Here is a 24,174-nt window from a genome sequence, read left to right on the forward strand (position 1 = left end):
ACATGTGTTGTGACCCTTTTATGCACGACGCCATTGGATTAGATAAATGAAGAATTGCAACAAAAGTTGTTAATATGAACATGTTTTAGTGAATGAAAATGGATAAAAGGACGCAATATTAACACACAACATGTTACAACGTAGAAATTTGTTTGTTTTTTTTCTTTTTTACTAAATTATACTTATTATAGTAAAACTTTTATTTGTTTTTATAAAAATTGACTAACTTTTAAATGTAGTCAGGAATTTCAAAAATATTAATTTAACTTCTTTTTTCCTTTTTTTGTTGATATTATTATTTATTTGTAAAGTACATTTAGGATATATTATATTTCAAAAAAATTAACAAAAAAAATTGAATAAGAAATTCAGGACTGTTCTAGGTACAGGTTAATTTGAAAAAGTATGTTCTTTCAAGTTCCAGTATTTGGATTGTTTTATTAGGGTGAACGATTTCCTCAGAAAAGATTCCGATACTTAACCTATTAGACGGTACCTCGTTATAGTTTATTTATCCTTAGGTTTATTTGTGTACTGACCCTCATAGTCTTTCTAGATTCTATTTGATTTAAGAGATAAACGATCTGATTGAAATGTTCCCAATTAATAGATTAATAAGATAATTGATTAACCGCGATTTGACAAGGAATATTTTATTCTTGAATCCTAATTCAGAATCATCTTTTAGTTCTTGGAAATCAGCAGGACATTTCAAATTTTTGAATGGCACACCAGACTCGCTAATATAATGATTATTGATTACATTAACATGCATTAAAGCTGGGCAGTGAACTTATTCTCTCAACAATTAAAACATTAGGGTCGGTTCGGGCGCCGTACTTTCTGTTTGCCAAAGGCTTCATACCACAGCAGGTCAGATTTATTCGTCTTTAAAAAATTTCATCAATAGATCAACATGAATATCTTTTAGAATAGAAACAGAACATAAGGAAGTATCTAAACTACTTAAAAAAAAAAAAGATTAACATATTTTCAGCCCGTTTGATTTGGTAAATTTTTTTATACAGAAATTGCTAAACCTGCCAAAAGTTGAGGAAATATAAATTTATTTAATTCATAAAAATTATAGTGAACCGTCGGCTCTCGTTATTCTATAAACTATACCGATCGAAATTTATCCTAAAGCGGCCCGAAATTTTAAAATAACATTTGACTGTCCTTAGCTTCCAAGAAATCTCTGTAGAAATTACTACACGTTCTGAAACCATAGATGTGTCTGTACCTATTGTGTAGGTATATTAGAAAACTATAAAAAGAACATACGTTTTTCAAAAGATAAAATATGACATATGGTCAGGTTTCATATTAAATTTTAAGTTTCCTTAAATATTAAAGTTTCCTTCAATGTTAAAGTCACTTTAATTTTTGAACAATAAAGTGATTTTAAATTTAAAGTTATTTTAAAATTGTTATGAAATCGTTCCTAAGTCATGTAAAGTTATCTTGTATTTTAAATCTGAATCCATTGGCGAACGGCGTTTAACAGTTATATATAGTATGTATAATAAATACGGTCAATTATTCGTTTTAAAAAAATAATAAATATTTTTAAATAAATTTCATATTATTATTTTTTTTTTTTTTTTGTCGTGGAACACAAGAATTGACTATACTTGAAATAAATAACTTTTTATTACAGTATACTCTATGAGCACTTTTTCGTAAAAGTAAAACTACAAATATTGTTTATATGTTTTTCATAATAATAATAAGAATCATAATGAGAGCTATAATTAATAATTTTTTTTGTTTTATGTTTTAGATGTTGTTGTAGATGATTCAGATGATTCAATCTTTTCATAATAATAATTTTATTATTATTTATTATTTTTTCACCACTTAAATAATTATAGTCACCATCACAAAAATTAATAAATTTTTTACTTTTACATGATTTTAGATGATTATTCAAATAAAATTCACTTTTCATTATAATAACACAATAATATTCATTTAATATTTTAATATTTTCATAAAATTTTTTTTTCTTTTTTGTATGCAATATCAATAATTCATAATAATATGTTGGTGATACTAAAACATTTTTTTTAATATTATTATTATTTGTTTGACTATTTGAAGTTTGTTTTGTTTTAATAAATTTTTTATTGCCAGCCCTGATGTGTTTATTAAATTTAAACAGTTGATATCCACTGTTCACAAATATTAACAACAAACCGATAAATGTATTTATTACGAATGTATTTATAATAATTGTTAATGTAATTATTAATTTTAGATTATAATTAGTCCATACAGCTGTCCATGCCACCGCGAATATTGAAATTTGAATTGTTTTTAAATAATACGCCTGTGCGTGCATTGTGACGGCGGCAGTCGAAGAGGAGGTGGCAACAGCAGCAGATGACGCATGCGTATTCATTATATCATCCTCATCATCTGATGGTTGATCTTGTTGTGCAGTGACAACTACAACGACAGTTGTCTGTTGTTGTTTGGAGGGGCAATTTGATGCGCGCTGATCATTGCTACTTCCCGCTGCAGAAGTGGCGCCAGCTGGCACATTTGGTGTAGTTGTACAACGCACGCGCCACGATGTATCATTATACAGTGTGGCTACATCTGGTGTTGCAGTATCTAGACACTTAGCGCATACTCCTTTCGTTTCACAATATGTGTAGCAACAGTCCTCACTACCGTGTGATGATTTTAATGCTTGTTTACCCGTTTCCGGTATATTTGGATCTGAAACATATTATTATTTATTAATTTCATTCAAATTAGATATAAGAAAAAATAACTTGACCATAAAATTACAAAAAAAAATATTTTCGATGCTAAACACTTGTATGACTTCTGTATACAGGTATTAATAATTTATTTTTTCAATCTTTTATAGTTAGAGATAAAGACCACTTTAGTGTTTGAGGAAGTTAAAGCACAATACTTGTGTGCTTGAAACTGAGAGAATATAGCCTCAAATGTTGGCATAGCTCTCTCAATATATTTTCCAATAACAAGTATAATTTCCTATTCGTATTATCTTTCACCCATATTAAAATAATTTAATGAAATTAGTTTAAATAACGTAATTTAATGAATTTATTTTAACAATCATAATGATGTGGGTGATTATATGAAATGTAGCTGTTATATAATATTTATGTTATTTACAATTTTATGATTCTTCTAGACTTACTCTTGTATCTTACACATGTTTTAAGTAAGAGACCATCTCTTATGTTTCGTTCCGCATTTTTGAGAATTATATTCTTCCCCTATATGTCGCATTTCATTGAGACATTCCCTACCCAGTGACCTGCCTTTATAATTTAGTTATGTTAAAAACTATATTTTTAATGATTCTACTGTGGCATTACAATATTTAAATTCTATCGGACCTCCAGTCACATTTTGTCAAACATCTATGCTGTTTCCTCTACTCTAAAATTTATGGATGGCCTTTAAAAATGGTTTTTGTATACCTAGAATTGAGACCTAACGTAAAGAGCAAAGAAATAGTAATCTATCCAAGAACAACGTTTATGCTATAATGCCTTTTATATAAGTAAATATTATTAGCTAATTTTTAACTATTTGGTAATGAATTTTTCACAGTATATATTACACATTTTTATTTAAAAAAGCATTACCTTTAATTACACAATTCTCTGTTAAAAGCTTACTACAAATGGGTTAATTACTCTATTGAATAACCTAGTGACCTGATTGCTTTGAGCGTACCATATACATATAGCATATATAACATGGATGTTTTGAAAAGAAAGGGGTGTTTTAAAAGCAAGCAAGAGTATTATATGCTACATCACATGCAGTATATAATATATAGTAATATGTAGCTCGCTCGTTTTTCTACACTAGAGATAGATAGTAGATACTACTATATATAGGGGATATTTTTATCATTTTGGAAATTATAAAGTAAGAATATATAGTATTACAAATATCATCTATGTAGTCACAGGGTTGTTTAAAGTTTACTTGATGAAATATCTTTTCATCATATTCTCACATGTCCTAGACAAGGGTTTTTACTTCACATTCTTATTATTAGACAGAAGTGAATTGAAGAGTAAAAAGGAAATGAAATGATTTTTCTATATAAAATTTGAGTTTTTGCAAAAACTACGCTGCAGAATACTCAGGGGAAATGTTATAGAAACAAATATACGAAAGCACCGTCGCTTTTTACGTTTTACTTCTAAGTAAAACACCTCGAAACAATATAATTTTCGAGATTTGTAGCCATTGAGAGATTCTGTGAGATGTATTATTATACTAAGGATTACGACCTTTACCTTATGATTTATTCTTTTTCGCTAGAAACTGAAAGTTTGATATGTTATGGCTTATAGACATTTTAACCAAAAGTTATCCTGGCGGGACTTATAAATAGATTGATATGAATATATAGGTCGAAATTCCATGGATTTTTTAAAGATTGAAATTTATTGCACTTTTGCATGAGTATGTGCATAGTGTATATAGGTTTTCGACGGTAGTTGTTAAATCGATGAAAACGTTGAAGGTCGTTATATTAGGACTTATTTGCAACATATTTGTGCATTAAACTGAGAGTCTAAAATGTACGATGCTCGAGCGGGCACAATGTTTGATTCATTAGAGCTATTATTACATTTCTTGGGGTTTCTACTTAGCATTTAAGCTACTTTCCATACAAATTTCATAGTTAAAGCAACTATCTGCGCAGCTTCGGTGGAGATAAGAAATAGGCACGCCGAGTTAATATTATTTTCTTTTATTACCTATATTCTTCGAAATAAGTGGCATCTAAAAAATTGTTGGAATTCATTCATTATCAGACAAAAGTAAATAATTTGGCTAAACAGCTATATTTTTTGTACGATACGCCATTTTAGATTTTCGGTTTATTGGTAATAACATATAGTATACCTTCTTTCAGTGTTTGTGTCGAGTTAACAAACAGCCTGTAATAAGCTAACAACTGGACTTTTTAACTTGCTAAAGAGAATGAAATCTACATTTGTAATACATAAACAATTTTAGATTTTAATCGGCTCATTTCAAGACTTTCTCCTCCCTCCTCAATTGATGAAATCAGCCTACCCTCTCTTGAGAGATTGACCCGTCTAGTAGACAGCCCTACAAACAATATAAAACATTGTAATCAAAATATGCCTCCATAAATTGTGTTCTGGCGGTCGTGAAACAGACTTATATCATAACACATCCTTCCCCATTGCTCTTCCATGCAAATTTCAATTCCATTTTAAAATAAATTACTTTCTAGATTAAATCGTAAAAAAATGAAAAAGGTGCTTAACGATAAAATAACGCTAATCCTATAATATGATCATAAAAAGTGTGAATAGACCAAAAGTCTGTCAATGAGCATTTTAACTAACAAGTTACTGGCTTAACCTTGGAAATATTTTTTGGGTTAAGGGCGTTCATTCACCATTCTGTTTTGCTAATTAAGAAAAAATTGAAAATTTTTTTGAAATTCAGTTAAGAGTTTAAATAATTATTAACTGGTAAAAGTTTCAAGTATAGTTATCGATATTATTTTTGAGAAATATCGATTTATATTTTCCTTTAGTCCCATGTTAAACCAAAAGTACCTATTTTGTCACGTTTTAAACTTAAAATTCAATAAATTTTGATAAAATAATAAATTTTCCATTCTAAACTTTTATATTATCATAATTTTTTTAATTGTCTATTTACAAGTCTCAGGAATGTGCGTCCATAAATTTCATTTACTATTATCGATTTTTTTCTAGTCACATGTAACACAAAATGTGTAAATTCGGGTAAGTACTAAAAAGTAAAGTGTTGTGTTCTATGTAGGTACTATTTGCATCACCAAACATAAGGATTAAAACTATCATAAATTTGTTTTTCAGGATAAGTACTTTACAAAAGCAGCAAGTAGTATTCTAAATATCAAAATAAATAAATAAATATGGTATACATAAACAAAACACCATTAAAAATTTTATGTATATCCCTCATTGTGTGTAGTACTAGAAATATTATAATGTTTAATAAGAGTAGTTTACAGACTATACCAACTTTAACTTTGTAATATTGGACAAAATGTAATATTTTATTATTTATTTTTTAAACGTTTATAAAGAATTCACAGTTAAATTTATGTTTTTTTTTTTGCAAATTGTAGGTATTTTTAACTAAAATATTTTTATTTATCATTTATTAAATGCATGTATATTTTTTATGTTAATTTTTTGTTGATACTCGTACTAGGCCAGAATGGTATATTGACATAAATGCATAGAAAAGTGTCCCATTTACCTAACGATTTTAGTTGAAATTCAAAAATATTACCACCAGTAGGTGTTCATACATAGGTAAAGATGTAAATTGTATCTCATTTTTGTCTTTTTTGTCAAAACATTTGATTTACGGAGTCGAAACTGCCATTTGAAAAGTTTTATATTGAAGAAAAAGTCCAAGTAAAATAATTAAGAAAATTCAAAGTACTTAAAGGCAACACATGTCTAAACACCAAGGCCCATTGTAAGAATAATATAGGAGAAATCTGAAATTCTTATAGCGTAGTCGGGACATAAAAAGTGAGCTCGAGTTCGTAAATGAGCAACATAGGTCAATTGGGTCGGTTAGAGATAGAACAAAAGTTTTAGAGTAAGAAATGTTCCTTATAAAAAATTAACAACTTTTATTTGAAACATATTTTCGAAAACATCATTGTGAACCCATGAGGGCGCAAATTAGGTTCGAATGTTCTATAGTATGCATTATAAGGGTCAAGTGTGTGTGTGTGATACGTGTATGTGGCTGTTTTTTGCTATGCTTGTTTTTTTTTTTTTTAAATTTGGTGACCATTTTGAAATGATTGATATGAATTGGGTCATATCGAGTGAATTTTCATTTTATAAGTTCTGAAAACTATATACGTAACGTTTCGGAGGCATGCCTAAAAGTGCAATATCAAAAAGCGTACTGCACGCACTTATTATTGGTGAACTATATATCATTATTATTTTTATTCTTAATCTTTGGCTCTCTAATTACTGTTGTACATTATTATCGTAAATCGTTAAATACAAAGATCACATTCATACATAAATAATATATCAATTTAGTAGGTAACATCATTTCCATTTTCCTTGTATAGCGTAGGCATCATTTCATATACATACACACACAAGTAAAGTATTTACAACGAAGATTAATGTTTTCACGCAATAATTAAGATCATAATAAATATCGTTGATATAAGGGTATGTTAGTGTATACCTGTGTATATATATATATGTTAGATGCTAGAGAGAACTTAAATAGTATATGATAGTTGTGGGATACAATGCATACATAGATGATTTGTGCACTTATAAAACCTTACACAGTGGTTCAAATAATTCAGTAGGCCCATCAGATGAAGAAATAGATCAGTTTAAAAACATTTCTTTGTAAATAATTCAAATGTGAATAAAATACGCACGTCTGTATGGCAAGGAATATTTTTTTATTATATTTTCAATAAAATTCTAGGATTAGAAACTTATTCTGTCTATGGAACATATCACAAAGAATTATTCTAGGATATAGCACATTAAAAAAAATCCAAGAACCCTAACTTTCTGCCGCGTGGTAAATTAGCTTCTGAGTTGATGTGGAACATTTTCTCTCGTAGGACATATTTGTTTTACCCCATAAAATCTCTATGAGAAAATTAAATGGCATACCTCACTTTAATATCACATTTTTTGTGAAATTCTTATGAAGAAGCTGCGGAGAAATTCCTTAATCGGCATGTTCATCATTTGCCACAAGAGACCCAAACGCTACATGAGGCATGCTTTTAGGAAAATATAGCCGAAATTTAGAAAATTTTAGTGCATTAAGAGCACATGAATTAGAAATTACAAGAAGTTAGATGCAAATGATTATATTTGAGCCTCTCTGTTATTTTAAACATCCACCGTTTACATAAGCCATTTAATTACTACACAATTTATATGAATAATCTATTCTACAAGCTTAGGAGTTCATATATGTAGTTGATAAGTACTATATATACGATATTATAGTATAAATCTTACCAACCTACATGAAAGGAAATATTATGCCAAAAAATTAGTTAATTATTTATGTTACATACGGCCAAAGTTTAACAAAAATTTAATAAAAATTAATTTGAATCGTGTTACAATGGGCTGGTATAGTGCAATTGTCTACCTTAGATGACATATTTATAAGGAGGTACACTCATCCTTTCCAAATACATGAAAAACTAAAATAATCAGCGAAATAGGTATACTACATTGGTCCTCAACTAAATAGGTACGTACTCAACTCAAACCTCAAAAACTTGACCTACTAACAAATTATAATCAAACAAGTGAAAATATTAATGAATAGAGTTAATTCTTATGCGTATAATTGAGTATCAAGATTTGAATTGTTTATAATAATTATTAAGATTAGTTAAATAATCTATTTTCGTTTGTCCGCCTGAATGTCAACATGGTAGCTCAAAAACGAAAAGGAGATATTGAGCTGGAATTTTTATAGCGTGCTCAGAATCAGAACGAAAAAGTAAGGTAAAGTTCGTAAATGAGCATTTTTTCGTAAACAACAATGTTTACCCCTGAGGGCGCAGGTTAGGACAAAACTTTGGTGTCCATTTTATAAAAAACTATAAAAGATATGGGAGTGATGATGGGAGTTGAAAATTTGCTGGTGTCTTCAACTAGTGGTCTTGCGAAACATCCTAGAACTACTACTAAATGAATTTTAGTATTAAAACCATAAACAAGTCATTTTCGTTAGAACTAATAACCTTTTCGATTTTGCCGATACCACTTAAGTTCGCATGCAAATGATACAAAAGTAACATTATACAGAAATACCTATATATTGCGTATCTACGTCGTATATTGAGATCAGTTATAAAGATAGGTATTATTATATAACTGAAATTTCAACATACAACATTGGTATTTCATTATTGTTTGACCTAGTTAAGATTGTTATATAATATACGAGAGGTCTATTCTGCTTGTTATTCAGACATTCTTGAACTACGCAAAGGTTATATTATTCGAATTTATATTATTTTTTGTCATATGACAGAAACAACAACTTGAATATCGAGTGCTATATTTAACAGGCAAATGCCAGTTGGCTTTAAAATTCCGAAGTGAAAACCTTTGTTATAAATATCTTTATTTCGAAACAATTCGGAAAACCCAAAACTTTCAAGAATACATGTCTGACCATGTTAGGAACAACATATTAAAAGTTATTGGCCGTTTTTGTCAAATACTAAAAATACGATTTTTTTGCTTTTTCCACGATAAAAAATGTAGCTGTAGGCTGTGGAATTTTATTTAATGGGAAAATTAACTTAATTAATTAAATTAAGTTTTTCGAAAAATAATACTCAGGGCAGGTAGAATATGAATACCTATAACATATCCAAATTTCAAATCGATAGAGTAAAGGGTATAATCGCAATGCTTGAAATTCAATTGTAACTTCAACCATTCTTAGCTGTAAAACCGCTTTTTTTATAAAATATTTTTCCACCAATGAATATTTAATATTTTTATTATTCAAGGTTTATTTAATATTTTAAAATTTTTGTTATATGGATCGTAACCCAAGTGCACTTTTTTGAAATCCGGCTTTAAGGTTAACATATTATAAAATATCCGCATAATATTCTGTTTGTTAGATAAGGCTTCTATTCACGGATTATTTTTGTCCTATTGTCTGGCTTTGATTTATTTTCGTAATTTTCTTAAGGGTTTTATCATAGACTTAAAGGTATATATATTGAAAGCGTATTTTATTTATTGTAGTAAATAGTTTTCTGGTGATAGATTTATTTCCGTTTAAAAATAATAATAACTAAATCAGAAATGACTCTGCTATTATTTTACCGAAGCTGGCATTTAATCAACAAGTAAACTGTAGGAGGTAAAAATTTTGCAATAGATATAAGTGTGATAAATAAGTCAGATTGTGGTATTATAAACTTGGCAACAAAGATTAAATAAAATACTTAAGAAGTAAATGTTGGCATTCCGAAATAAAATTATGATTGACATTGAAAATAATTGGATAGTTTTAATGAAGCATCTTATTGGATAGTTTTAATGAAGCAAACGGTCCGAAACATCGGACAAGACTTTGCTATATTATAAAATTGATATATTATTCTTGTAATATTTTGATTGAATGCAGCCAATTGTAAGAATTATTTAAAAAAAGAAAAAGCTTTAGTTTCTCAACGTCACTAATTGGGCTTAATTAAGTTTTATTTATTTCTTTATTTGATTTATTTGATTATGTGAATAATTTGAATAATTATGCGATTTTATCATGCGTTTGAGGTTTTATAAAGTCAGTTAACTAAAATTATTAAAAAGATTTTCCCAAGGGTGTGGGCCTTCTTGAATTTTCCTGGATATGTAGCCTTCACCAATTTTAGGAACACCTTAAGGTCTAGCATTGTGTCAAGTTTAATCGAAATCGTTAGAACCATTTTTAAGAAAACCCCAAAAAAGAGGTTTTTCCTAGGGTGTGGGTCTTTTCAAATTTTCCCGGATATGTGGGTTATACCAATCCTAGGAACACCTTAAGGTCTAGGCTTGTGCCCAGTTAAATCGAAATCGTTAAAGCCGTTTTTGAGAAAACCCCAAAAATTCTGTTTTGGCCTAGAGGGAAGTACCCTTAAAAAAAGCCTAGGGAAAAAATGAAAAAATCGTCTGGAATTATGACCAAACTGAACCTATGTACCGAGTTTGAGAAAAATCGGTTGAAAATTGAAGGCTCCAGCTGGGTAACAGACATACCGACATACCGACATACCGACGGACGCAACATTTTTTAAAAACCACTTTTTTGGAATCAGGGACCCTCAAAACGTGTATTTCCGTTGAAACTCCGATATCGATTTTTTTTTCGATCACAATACTTTATTATATTTATAATATAATAAAGTAAAAAAATTATCGCTGAGAGGAAGAAATGATCTAATTAAATTGTTCTAATTAACCAGCATCAGTGACTATCCACTAATGCTCCTCTAGTGGGGTATCTGAGCATCCCACATCTTATAGACCACAAATATTTTTTAAATAAAACAAAAATAGGATCTCTTAATCGCAAAATAAGAATTATTTTCTACCTTAGAAAAATGGTATTCAGCATAGCATCTATTTCCATACAGTTTATTTTCTGTATATATTTTTTTAGAAACGATATTTCAGCTTGATTTCTTTTTTCGTTTAAGAGTTATCGTGTCGACAGGCAGGTGGACAGACAGTCGAAAATGGACTAATTAGGTGATGAATTTTGGAAACAATTTTCTTCATTAACTAATTAAATGAACTTGTTTTCTTATTTGAATGAAAGAAATCTTAAAAAATGATTTACATTCTATTTTACTATTTCTGTTTGATATCCTAGCCACCGAATATCTCGAATCACAAGTTCATGGTTTTTTTTCTTAATCTTGCAGAAGGCGTCTTATCTTAATATTAGTTACAGTATTACATCCTATATATTTAGATGTTTATGATATTCACAGTCAAAAAATAAGTGGAGAAATAGTGCTCCATGACTTTAATTCAATAAGTGAAGTGGTTTAAAAATCTCCAGTGATACTAAAAGTATTGCACTTTTAGGGTATTGCACAAGTTTATTTACTACTTTGAATTTAAAAAAATGGAAATTTTTAATTTCATGAAACCAAAGAGCTTAAAGTCTAAAGCCTGAGAAAGGACAAAGGCTACTTTTTAATGTGAAAAAAAGAGCTGCAAGGGATTGAAATAGGGGATGCAAATTTAAGGGGATGCTACTCAAATGTGTTATGAACTGATTTAAATGAAATTTGGCACAGATGGTCTCGAGTCTGGGAAAGAGGCACAGATAGTCTAGAGCCTGTCTTTTTAATGCGCCTAAAGGGCTGTAAGGGTTTTGAAATAGGGGTTGCAAATTTTTATGGAAATTACGTCATTTTTAAAGCTATAGAAGCTTGATACTTATTTTGATTAAATATAAATAAATAGGCTTTTGATTAGATATAAATAAATACGATATCCAAAGTTTATGAAAATTTAACCATAAAGAGAGTAAAAACAGTGATTAAACGCAATAACGCAAAATAGGAGTTCATTTTTAAAGGTAGAAGCAAAAGAGGATATGAACTAGGTGAAAAATTATTTCACGTATAGAAAGCTTCATTATCAGCGAGTAACATGGGCTCGTTTCAAAATAATTAATATTTCGAACTAAAATAATTAAATCGACGAAATTGTGAACAAAAGGAGGATAAGTTTTAATCTATATGTATTTAAAATTGAGGTTGCCCAGCGAAGCGGTTTGTTCATAGTTAGTTTAAGTATAATATAATAAAAAGTAGGGAATAAGAGTCGATATTACATTGTATTTTTTATTTTTATACTTGTTTAAAATAACTTTTGTTTGAAATTAAAAGAATAATAATTGATAAAATAATAATAATTATTATTATTATTATGATAAATTGATATGGAATATGTAATAAGTAATATACGTATGAAGAAGTAAATAATATTTATAATAAAGAAGTGAATGTGATGTGATGATATTATATTATATACCCACCAAGACATAAGAAGGTGGGTTCCCCGGCGTATTGTGTGGGATGTGCCGGGGCTCTGTCCCCGGGTAACATGTATGGGCACCGTTGTTCGACGGTCTGACACACGGAGCGACAAGGCCTGACGCGTCGTCGTCCACTCCTGCTTCCACTACCACTAATACTGCTGCTTCTACTTTTACTATTACTACCGCTGATATTGCTGCCACTACCACCTCTTTTTACATCGGCCGCCGCTGACATTGTTGTGCTTGTTGTAGTACTGCTACTACTACTGCTGCTGTTTGTGCTACTGCTGTTGTTGCCACTATTTGTGTTGGCAAAATGTGGTACTAATGAACTGCATACCCAACGCCGGTATGCTTCCTATTAACAGAAAAGAAAAGAAAAACGAATTAAAGTGGTGGAAATTTGTTTATGTTATGTAGAAGTTTTTTATTTTCACTATACCCGGCGTATATTTTGTACGTACAGAATGAACTAATAAAACTATTACCATGAACACTTTTCGGTAAAAATACTATGATAGGAGTGTTTAAAAATCAATAAAATTTCATTAAAAATACATTTCATCTGGCTATCAGAAGGTTAATTGAAAATAATAGATCCGGAAAAAATTGACTTAAAAATTACACGGAAAATTTTAAAGACCCGGAGTATTGTTGTAATTACGACTTGGTTGGGTTTAGTTTGTCGACTATGGAAAAGGTGGTTAGGTTCTATCGTTTTTGGCCTCTGTGTTCAAAAATGGGACAGTATTACAGAAATTTTTATCGGTCTATTTTTTCCGATTCTACTCTTTTCTAAATCAATATTGGTGAGTTACCTTATAGTAGATTTACTTTATACCAGAAGTTAAAAAAACCTTTTGTATCCCGTCAATTTCTCGAAGCCTTACGTGTTTATTTCTGTGCGGCATTTATGTTATTCGCTTTGAATACTTATGGAAAGTTAGTATCCAGCAACGTCGTACATATTTGCTGGTGCAGAGGTGAGATACCAAGTGGTATGACATCAATAATTTAACCTGTACCCCGCAAAGCTGACGCCATGGTGCTTAAACTTACTTTTACATATAGGAACATCCTTTTGAACATGCTTCCTAGAACTTTTTATTAGCGAATAGTAATTGTACAAGAGGTTCCCAACTCAGCCGTGAGAACCTTTTAGATATGAAGTCTGTTGGATAGAATAATGAAAAAAATGACATTTTGAAGACATAGGCAATTTTGGAACAATCATAGTCCTTAAAAAGAAACGATTCGTAATTCACACAGCAAAAATTTGACTAATTTGGTTTTTCGGCTTAGTCTTTGGTATAATAAATTTATTTTCTCTGTAAACCATGGAAACACTAAAAATGACTTATCACAGATTATATTAAAAGGTATCGCCAACTTTTGTAAATGAATGTTTTTTATTATTATATACACATAAAAATCTATTTTGCTTTTATTTATCTTAAAATTGGAAAATTTCTTTCTTGTGAACACACATGAGAATGAGAAAGCAAAGAAAATTCCGACCGATTCATTGGTTAATTTGACTAAGTAAGTGACTATAAAGTGTGCTTCTAATCCAATTAATCTACGGAGGACCAATGTTAAATTTGACAAAATTGCTATCAAAAAACAAACATTCTTAATTTTCGCTTTGTTTAAGTGTGTTTGACGATATTTTGTTCTCAAATTGTGGCGCCACAGTTATCGTACTCTCCCCCCTTAGCTATAGCTAAAGTTGTAAAAAACAACTACTCTATTTAAAGTGCTCTGTCTTTTATCAGTAAGCTCGAGATGGTATCCGGATTACCTAGCAAGTCAAGATGAAGTTCAATGTATCTAAAATATGCTATCATTCTGCACCCTTTTAGACCTACAAAATTTTACTTACACTACAAAAATTTTTTCATTTTCAATGAAAATTGTCCACCGTTTATATAAATTTGTTGTAAGTGTTTTTAATTATGGTTATACCTGTTTTTGTAGAGCTTTCAAAATAAATTATTATGTTACTGTTTATTGTTTATTATAAAAAATTGCATTTAATTTCTTTTTTCTTTTTAGAACATAAAATTATTAATGAATGGCCTCAAATAGGTCCAGAAGTACTGGAGAATCAATTATATGGCGTAGACGTAATATTTATCGTCGACGTTATAGTTATTACGATAACATATTTCGTGAAATACGTCATTATCAACGGACAACAAATTCATTAGTGCCAAAAGCAGCAATTGTACGGGTGATTAAAAGTATATTACCGCAACATATACGTATACAACGGTCAGCTGTTGAAGCATTACAAGAATCTGTTGAGGTGTATATTGTTCAATTTTTAAGTGATTCTGACTTATGTACGTTTAATGCTAAGAGAAGAACATTAATGACCAAAGATATGTTATTGACACGTCGCATACGTGGTCGGGCTGATATTATTAATAAATAAAGTTTGAATAAAAAATATCATTATTTTATTATAAATAATCTAGAAGTAAAATAGTAATTTCATAGAGATAATTGTTTCAAAACTCGATTTACTCCAGATTATTATGTCACTTCATACAATGTAGTTAAGGGTACTCCACATTAAAATTCAAAGTCCTAATGTGTAAGTGGATCAATTATTGTATAGTAAATACGTTTCGTCTGACAAAGTACTTAACACCGAAAAGAATTAGCTCGTCGTTAAATTGATTTCTTTTTATTCGTGGTCTCATATTAAAAAAGAGGAAATGGAAACGGGAGTTATTGATCTGGAACGGGAGTTTAGACCGGAAATCGCTAATTTTTATCGACAGCTGAATAAATTCGGAAGAAGTGATCTATCTCTCTAAAGTAGGTGTCATGGGGAGAAGTTAAAATCTGTGTCATTTTTATTTTAAATTTGATTGGTTACTTTAAATTGATCGCGTGATTTAAATTTAATTTAGAAAAATAAAAAATTTTTATTTACAAAACAGTAATCTCATTATTATTTTTACTTATTGTTGTTGTTTACATTTAATCATGCACACGATATTTACATCATGGTCGACATGGTCATTCGACTATATTTTGATATAATATGTTACATACAGGCGTAAACTAAATATTGACAAACATCTTGACTAGTAATCTTAATTAAAGAGAATTGAAAAAAATACACTCGAACCAGGACTCGAACTCGGACTTCTTGGATTCATGTCAAGTGCCCTACCAATTAGGCTATTCTAGTTCTAGACACGAATGCAATTTTTTCAACTCAATGAATTTTTTAAATTTGTTTATCCACTTATTTATTATATATTATTACTTATTGTTGTTGTTTACATTTAATCATGCACACGATATTTAGATCATGGTCTATTCGACTATATTTTGATATAATATATTATACAGGCGTAAACTAAATATTGACAAATATCTTGTCTAGTAATCTTAATCCCACCAAAAACATAAATGTGAAAAAGGCGTAGATGTCACAGAACCCCAATAAACTCAATTACGTCAGCCCAAAAAAGTTGTGAAATCCCGTAGAGAAAAAAATTCTTCGAAAAAAATTTATAAAAATGGCATAAATTTATTGAGTAACTTTTCCGTAAAGAAGCATTAAAGTATTACATTAACAAATTTTCGGTGACTTCATACCTACACGCACCTGTATAGGAGAACAAAAGATAATCGTTAACCCCCTACTATCTCCCTCCTCCCCTCTAATGTTATGACGTAATAATTTTTTCACAACTTTTATGAAACATCAAAATTTAAATTTAAACAATCAAAGTATTCTTTAGATTATAGTCAAGCCCCTACTTAACAAAGGCCTAATTTTTTTTACTAAAGTAAGAAAATTATTGGTTTAAATTTCTTGTCAAGTTTCTCCTTAGTACGTATTTATTTAATATTTTACTTCGCAAGTTTTTTATTTTTAGATTCGTTTTTATATTCCGAAAACTTGCGAAGTAAAATATTAAATATTATTTAAGTTTTCCCATACAAATTGTATAGGAAAAAAAACTAGCCTTCTGATTGGTTCATATTTTACCATTGATTTTTAAATGGGCTAAAAATGCACCTTTAATTAGCGAAATTTCCCGTTAAAAATTTTGATATTTGGAAGTTTTTCTGGGGTATGATTTTTCTCTAATTTATTTTAACGAAAACTGCATCTTTATACCATTTCTCAGTTTTGCTGTGAATTTATATCAGTCAGCAACAAAATTTCGGGGCGTGGCCGTTTTTTGACGCGTTATTGCTCGGAAACGATGAGAGCCGTAAACGTGAACTTTGATTTACGGCGTCCCAGGGTATATATCTACTTAAGTTGAAAGTTTCAACATTATAGCTCAAGTAGTTTCTGAGATATAAGGGTGTGAAAAAGGGCTATTTTATGTCCTGTATATATAGTCACAACAAAAACATTCACATTTCACATATACATCATCATACATTACCCTTTCAATTTTCCATTTTACTTATCTACTCTTACGCACTGTTGTGCTATATGATTAAAGAGAATTGAAAAAATTATTATTTTTATTATAATAATTAGTATAATAATATTTATATAATTATTATTATTATAACACATATAAACATATGTAATATTATTTATTCTCTTTGCTTTTAAATAAACCACTATATGAACATCCTAATTGTGTACAATTATTGTGTGGCATTTAGACTAATTTATTTTGAAAATTGAAAGATCAAATGAATAAGTAAATTTCAATAACACTAAGTAGGTTTAAAAAAAGAAAAAGTTTGTATATAATATTAAAGAAAAGAATTTGTAGCAATTGAAATAACTATTTAACAGTACAATGAAAAACTATGAATATTCAAAGGATATTGTCTATGCTCTATGCATATCGAATTTAAATAAAATGAGCTTGAATTACTTTGGGCAATATGCCAAATAATGCGAGCAGGGAGTTTTCACAAACAAAAATATTGAATTATTGAGAAATTATAATAATAATATCATAGACGGGTATACAAAGTAAAACGTTTCAAGCTTTTTTTGGTCTAGTGGCAAGTAGAAAATAGACTAATATTTTGAATTAGAAAGCTGTTTGATATTCACAGAATGTGAATACGTACCGGTTTCTTCTGCTCTGGTATAGGCTAATATGTATGCTCAATGTATTCCTAGTTGTAAACGCCGAGATATCGGGAGGTATTTTCTAGTTACGATCTGTCGTATATTTTGACTTCTAATGGTTTGCTGCTGTCGATACTCAATCACAAACTTTGGATTATTTTCTATCCAGTTGGGTTTGTTTTGTAATTTTGACTTGATCTCTTTCTTTTTTCCTAAGCCACAATGAAGTTGAGTCGAATTGATTTCATTTATTATTTAGGTGAAGAAACCATGTGAGATTTTCCACTTAAGATTGTTGAGTTAAAAAGACGCATAAAAGCAAATAATTTTTTAAAATAAATTATATCATGCAATGTATATTACCCACTAATTACATTTATAAAACATTTAAAAAGTATAAAACCATATAACATTTATAGTTAATACCCAACCAGTCATCCATGATATGGAATGGCATGGCTTGGCAGGAGTCATTAACTCATCCATTTATACCTAGTCTCTTTTATGCTACGTATACCTAATGTAATCCAGTGAAAACCTGCACTTTCTCACCCATAGCTTTTTGCGTAAACTTCCTCAGGAATGTATAATGTATTGAACTAATCGAGAAATCTCAGTTTTTTCCAATGAAAGTGTTTGTATATAAAAATTTTTGCTGGCATGCAATTGGAAATTTGTACATAATGAAAAATACGTCGAATAATAACTGATATGCCCTATTTGAAGTTTATAAAAAATTCTTAATTTTCGTAAAATGTTTTGAGCAAAATGTCTAATTTAGATCAATTTATCACGTCATTAACTTGGTAGAAAATAGAATAGTGATACTTTCAATCAGCAACGATTCGACATTATTATCTTTACTATCTTTCTATCCTTCCACGGGCTTCTATACTCAATATAGTAGCTGCTCTTCGAGAATAATGGCTAGTAGGAAGAACAGAGTAGGACACTGGTATGCTGAGTGCTTTGGCCTAACAAAACCACGAATACTCAAGGACCTTTCATAGTGAGGAGGAAGAGCAGTTACTCACTTTCTCTGTCACTGCTTTCACTTTGAGAAGATTACATAATTAGGCCAGTCTTTCTTCTCGGAGTTTTTCAGCTGTTCTTCTCTAAATGCTTCAAGAAATTGGAAGGGGTCCTCCTGGTGTGGCAACCTTATTGTCAAATATGACAATGAGCTGTATGGCCCTAGTGTGTCTCGCGAAGGCAGCTATCGCAATTTAAACTAATTCGAAATCTAACATATCATGATTTTTCAGAAGACTCAACTGGCCAAAAAAGCTTTGGACGCGAAAGAGAAAGTATTTTTCTATTTAAACTTTCTTTCATTGGAGTATAAATACATTTGCAGTCGTGCCGTGCACGGCTGTCCGTAATATATATGGTGTAGGTACTCTTATACACAATGAGAAAGATATTATATTTACTGTTTCAAGCCTCCATCGTTTTACCCTGCTGTTTTAATATTTATATTATTTTAAATGAGCAAACTTTTTATTTAAATATGTTTTAAATGTTTTCTAAAAAATAAAAAATAAAAATAAATAAACATAAAAAATAAAGTTACATGAAATTTTGTTGAATTATAAATATAAACAGTTAAATTTATAATCTCTACACAACAACTGCCATTAAGAAGATGTGGTAGTAAAAAAAAATTTTTATACAGGGTGTCTGAGGCTTATTTGTGTGGTGTTATACTTGTTTTCAGTAAGTTTGACTAAACTAGAGCCCGATATTCGAGCTAGCGCATTTTTTTTTACAAAAAACTGTGTGCTGTACAAACACTATCGCTTTTTGGCCAAGAACCCATCGGCTATTGATTAAGTGATACTTTGAAAATACAATAAACACATCAAATAGTTATACGGTGTCTGGCCGTAGTATAATATAGTATGTAGAATAACATATAATACCAAGATTAAAAAAAACAGTGTACCTTATTTGATTTCTAACTTCTCGACAGATATTGGTTAATTACTATAAAGCAAACAACATAAAGAATGATTATCCTTGTGCATTTGTTATATTGAGGTGCCCAAGAAGGGATTTGTGTAGTGACTCGAGTGCGTCAGATTAACATATGACAGGTTCCTTGGACCTTCCTTAGTATCTCCACCAAATATTAGCCCTAGACCGCGTATAGGGCAGACGATCAGATTAGTAAAAAAGAAATTGCGATAGGTGAATTATCTCGAGCGAGTCAGATTAAGATATTGTGGGTTAATTACATGCTAAAAATGTACATTTCAATAGAACATTTTTTGATCGCGCTCGAGTTACAAATATAATAAAAATATAATGAATAATTGATTTAGTTGCTACTGAAATACCTTGTAGTCTAGGATATGGCATGTAAAAAAATCCATCAACCCTATTTTTCTGCCGCTTTCAAGTAAACTCCTAAGTTGATGTGGAGCATTTTCTCTCATAGGACATTATCGAGATAGAGGGGATTCCCCCCTACCCATATTTACATAAAGTATGTAAAAATAAAGAAAAATTTTTGCCCCTTACCAAAGGCTACCTAATGATAAACGTTATACTTGTCCCTCTCCTTTCCTCCTAAACGTGCGAAAATGGGTAACATGATTTGATTGATATTAGTCGGGAAGAGAAAGGGGTTAGGGAACTTATTTAATTCCCTAGGAGGGAACGAGCAGAAAATTGTTCAGTTTTACTCATTTTATTTGCCTTTCCCCTTCCCATCGCAAAACGCGATGTAAATATTAAAAACAGCCATAAGAATGTTGTATTTTTCCGCCAGTTTTGTAAATACGGCAAACAGAGTGTAATAAAAATTTCTAAACTCTAAGCCTGTTGCAATCTTTGTTTTGATGAAAATAAAACCATCTGTGCCCCAGTATTTCTCTTTTTTTTTTTATATTTAAACAGTAGTTGAACACCTCTCTTTATTCTCATTATTCAATGTCCACATAATTAACTTAAAACAAATTAATGACATTTTAAAACCAAACTGTTGAATAGGATGAAGAGAACGAAGATGAAGGTTTTTATTATAATAATTTTAAGCTTTATAATAACTACAGGATTATAAAATGTAATGATGAAAGTGAATCAAATAAATTGTTTTTAGTTGAAATTTAATTGTGCATGAAAACTATTTAAAACTTTTATTTTATTATATTCGAGGTTTAAAAGAATTGCTTTCCTAGGACTTGAATGATATACGTTTACGGAAATCTCAGGGGAAAATTACGAATATAAACTTGGGCATAATACAAAAATTCAGTGTTCCAATGTAAAAAACTTCCAAAAATTAGTTTTTTTTTATGATATAGAAAAAAAAAATCCTAGAAATCGTAAAGCTTTTGTCAGAAACATTTTGTTCTACCTTGCTTATTTCTCGAAAAATTGGACTGGGAAAATTAAAATGAGGCACCTTGAATATAATTTTAAATTTATTAAGTGAGTTGTCGTGAGTTTTCGTGATGAAGTTTTTGGACTACCATTCTGTGTCTGTCGTATGCGTTAGAATACAGTTATTGACGGTACAGCACGTGATCCATCCTCGTCGACATTTGCAAACTTACTGTCACTTTTTTAATGTGTTAATTATATATTGTCAATATTTCTCTTAAAATGTACGACAGATAGAATACAGTTTTTGAAAAGTCGATTTCCATAAAATCAACACCCGAACCCGAGCCAAAATTAAAACTTCAAACGTCTTTTTTACCAAACTTACCTTTATCAATACAAAAAAAAAAAAAAAAATTATGGAAATTTTGGTTAAAGGCTCAAGGTCTAGTTAAAATAGTTCTTGCTATTAGAAATATTTAACCTAATTTTGAAATATAAAATTTTATTATTATAGTCTGCATATATGAAATGAATGTCAAGGTATACTAATTTTAGTCTATACTAAAATATTGATGATACGAACAAAATTTTGGTAAAGCTATTCAGAAAACTACTTAGGTACTTCATTTCCCATTGTTCGTCTATCCGTATCCTAAAAAGGGTGTTTGAGTTCATAAGCGAGCAACATAGTTCAAAGTTCATAGTCAATTGAGTTTTAGTTCCTAAATCTTGTAAACCGTTAGAGATAGAACAAAAGTTTAAATGTACGAAAACTTCCTTAAAAAAAATTAACAACTTTGGTTTGAAAAGTTTTTTCGTAAACAAAATTGTTTTCCCGTTAAAAAGAAAATTAGGACAAAACTTTAGTGTCCATTTTTTAGAAAACAATAAAAAAATAGAGGGATGAAAATTTTAACATAACTTTAACTAATGAGCGTTATGAAAAATTTCTGAAAAGAATGAAAACAAAGCTTTATAGAAAATACTTCGAAAAATTTTTAAATTAAGACAAATATTAGGACATAAATTTGTTGGTTTTTCAACGTTTTTAATTTATTAAAAATAATGCAATCACTCATATACAACACTGTCTATACAGAGTATTTTAACTATTAGCTTAGTCAATTGTTTATAAACTATAGGGGAGGTATATAAACAGTTTTTCAGACATTTTATACCTAACATCTTTTATTCGAATAATAAAATAAAGGATAAAATTGTGACTACTACTACTATAACTAACCCTTCACATATATTAAAACTTGGGTGTGGTAATATCATTTAAACAAACAATTACCATTTATTTTTATTTTATATTCTAGAAAATACAACTTCAAAAGTTCATGACCTCATCTAAAATAATACCACAAATTCATTTGATTTGTATGTTTATGGTATTATAATATATTTTATTGCTAAAGAAAATTGAAAAGAGCCTAAAGCTGAAACTTGAAATGAAATCGATAATCAAGCAACATAGTTTCCAATCAAAAATCATAATTTTATACAGTTTATTTTACATTTCCATATTGTAGATCACAATCTGTACTACCATCTATGCAGTGTTGGATTACCCATTAGGCCGGACTAGGCCATGACCTAGGGCCCCCGACGGGCAGGGCCCCCTACGAAAATCTGATATGATTATTTTTGAACAAAAATTTTCAATTTCAAGTTATTTTTTTTTCAAATTTCGAAATTTCTTCATTCATCATTCATTTTATTTCGTTTATAACCTTGGATAGATATGAATAGGCTGTACGAATGCTATGAATACACAAATAACGATTAATTTTACAATTATTCAAAAAAGGGGGCCCAAAAATTTTATTGGCCTAGGGCCCCCGATGGGCTTAATCCGGCACTGCATCTATGCTTAATTGCTCTCATTTAAGCATTAGTCTCAGATGCTCTTTCCACTCACTCCTTCAAAGCAAAATTGTACCTTCAAGTGATAATTAAGCAAAGCCATTAATTGTAAAAAAATTGCCGAAATTAGATTTAGAAAAATTCCTCCGCCTTCCATGGGTCTATTATATAGAAAGTCAAAGCTGCTGACAACCAGTTTATTTAGTTTGAAGAAAATCCTTCAATTTGAGATTTGTCCAATTTAACTACTAAAAGCATCACGATATCTGCCTCAGTATTATTAAGCTCGTCTATTTTATCATCGAGAATATCTGCGACAACCAGTGTTTTTTTTATGTTTCTGCAATTTTGTTTTCACCCGTTAAGTACGTGCTCGAGTATTACAATCCGTGCTTCCTACAACAACAAGTTTTGGTTTTGCACCTGATACCATATATGCACGCTTTTGTATTGATAATTTCGTCTGGGATCATAAGATCAAAGTTACAGTGTGTGGGGAGGCTGAAGTCATTAATTTTCAACCTCAATTGTTCTGAATCAAGTGAGTTTCTAATCCAATTGCTAAAAAGTACGATATGAGTGTTGAGCTGCAACACCTTCTGAGAGTGCTAAGAACGTAAAAAGTGTAGTCAAGTTCGTAAATGAGCAACATAGGTTAATTGGGTCTTGTGTTCGTAAGACCCATTTTGTAAACTGTTAAGATAGAACAAAAGTTTAAATGTAAAAAATGATCTTTATAAAAAATATAAAACTTTTGTTTGAAACATTTTTTTAGTAAACATCACTGTTTACCTGTGATGGCGCAAATTAGGCTAAAACAAATACAGTATGTATACATGTATTGTATCAGGCATTGATATATATATATATATATATATATATATATATATATATATATATATATCAGGTGTTGATATAGAATCATCTAGTTAGTTCATTTTCGGTTGTTCCGTCTGTCCACACGATAACTCAAAAACAAAAACAGATATCAAGCTGAAATTGCAGCGCACTCAGGACGTAAAAAGTGAGGTCGAGTTCGTAAATGAGCAACATAGGTCAATTGGGTCTTGGGTCGGTAGTACCCATCTTGTAAACCCTTAGAGATAGAACAAAAGCTGAAATGTAAAAAATGTTTCTTATCAAAATATAAAAAACTTTTGTTTGAAACATTTTTTTGTAAATATCACTGTTTACTCACGAGGGCACACATTAGATGCAAATTTTATAGTTTGTATTAATATGGGATTATCAGCTATGTATGTGTGACATGT

At 29.9% G+C, this 24,174-nt stretch overlaps 2 protein-coding genes across 2 annotated transcripts; one reads left to right on the top strand and one right to left on the bottom strand.

Moving 5' to 3' along the window:
* Positions 1-1,772: 1,772 nt before the first annotated feature.
* On the bottom strand, positions 1,773-13,707 carry LOC123291762 (uncharacterized protein DDB_G0271670). The gene is made up of 4 exons (XM_044872174.1): positions 13,690-13,707; positions 12,628-12,988; positions 2,279-2,727; positions 1,773-1,814 (listed from the first exon to the last, which is right to left on the bottom strand). The coding sequence occupies exons 1-4, from the start codon at positions 13,705-13,707 to the stop codon at positions 1,773-1,775; spliced, it is 870 nt and encodes a 289-aa protein (XP_044728109.1).
* A 997-nt stretch (positions 13,708-14,704) lies between these two features.
* LOC123291769 (histone H3.3-like type 1) lies at positions 14,705-15,067 on the top strand. The gene has a single exon (XM_044872186.1). It carries the CDS (start codon positions 14,705-14,707, stop codon positions 15,065-15,067), a length of 363 nt encoding a protein of 120 aa, XP_044728121.1.
* The last annotated feature ends 9,107 nt before the right edge of the window (positions 15,068-24,174 follow it).

Source organism: Chrysoperla carnea, chromosome 1, assembly GCF_905475395.1.
Source record: "Chrysoperla carnea chromosome 1, inChrCarn1.1, whole genome shotgun sequence".
NCBI classification, from domain to species: Eukaryota; Metazoa; Arthropoda; class Insecta; order Neuroptera; family Chrysopidae; genus Chrysoperla; species Chrysoperla carnea.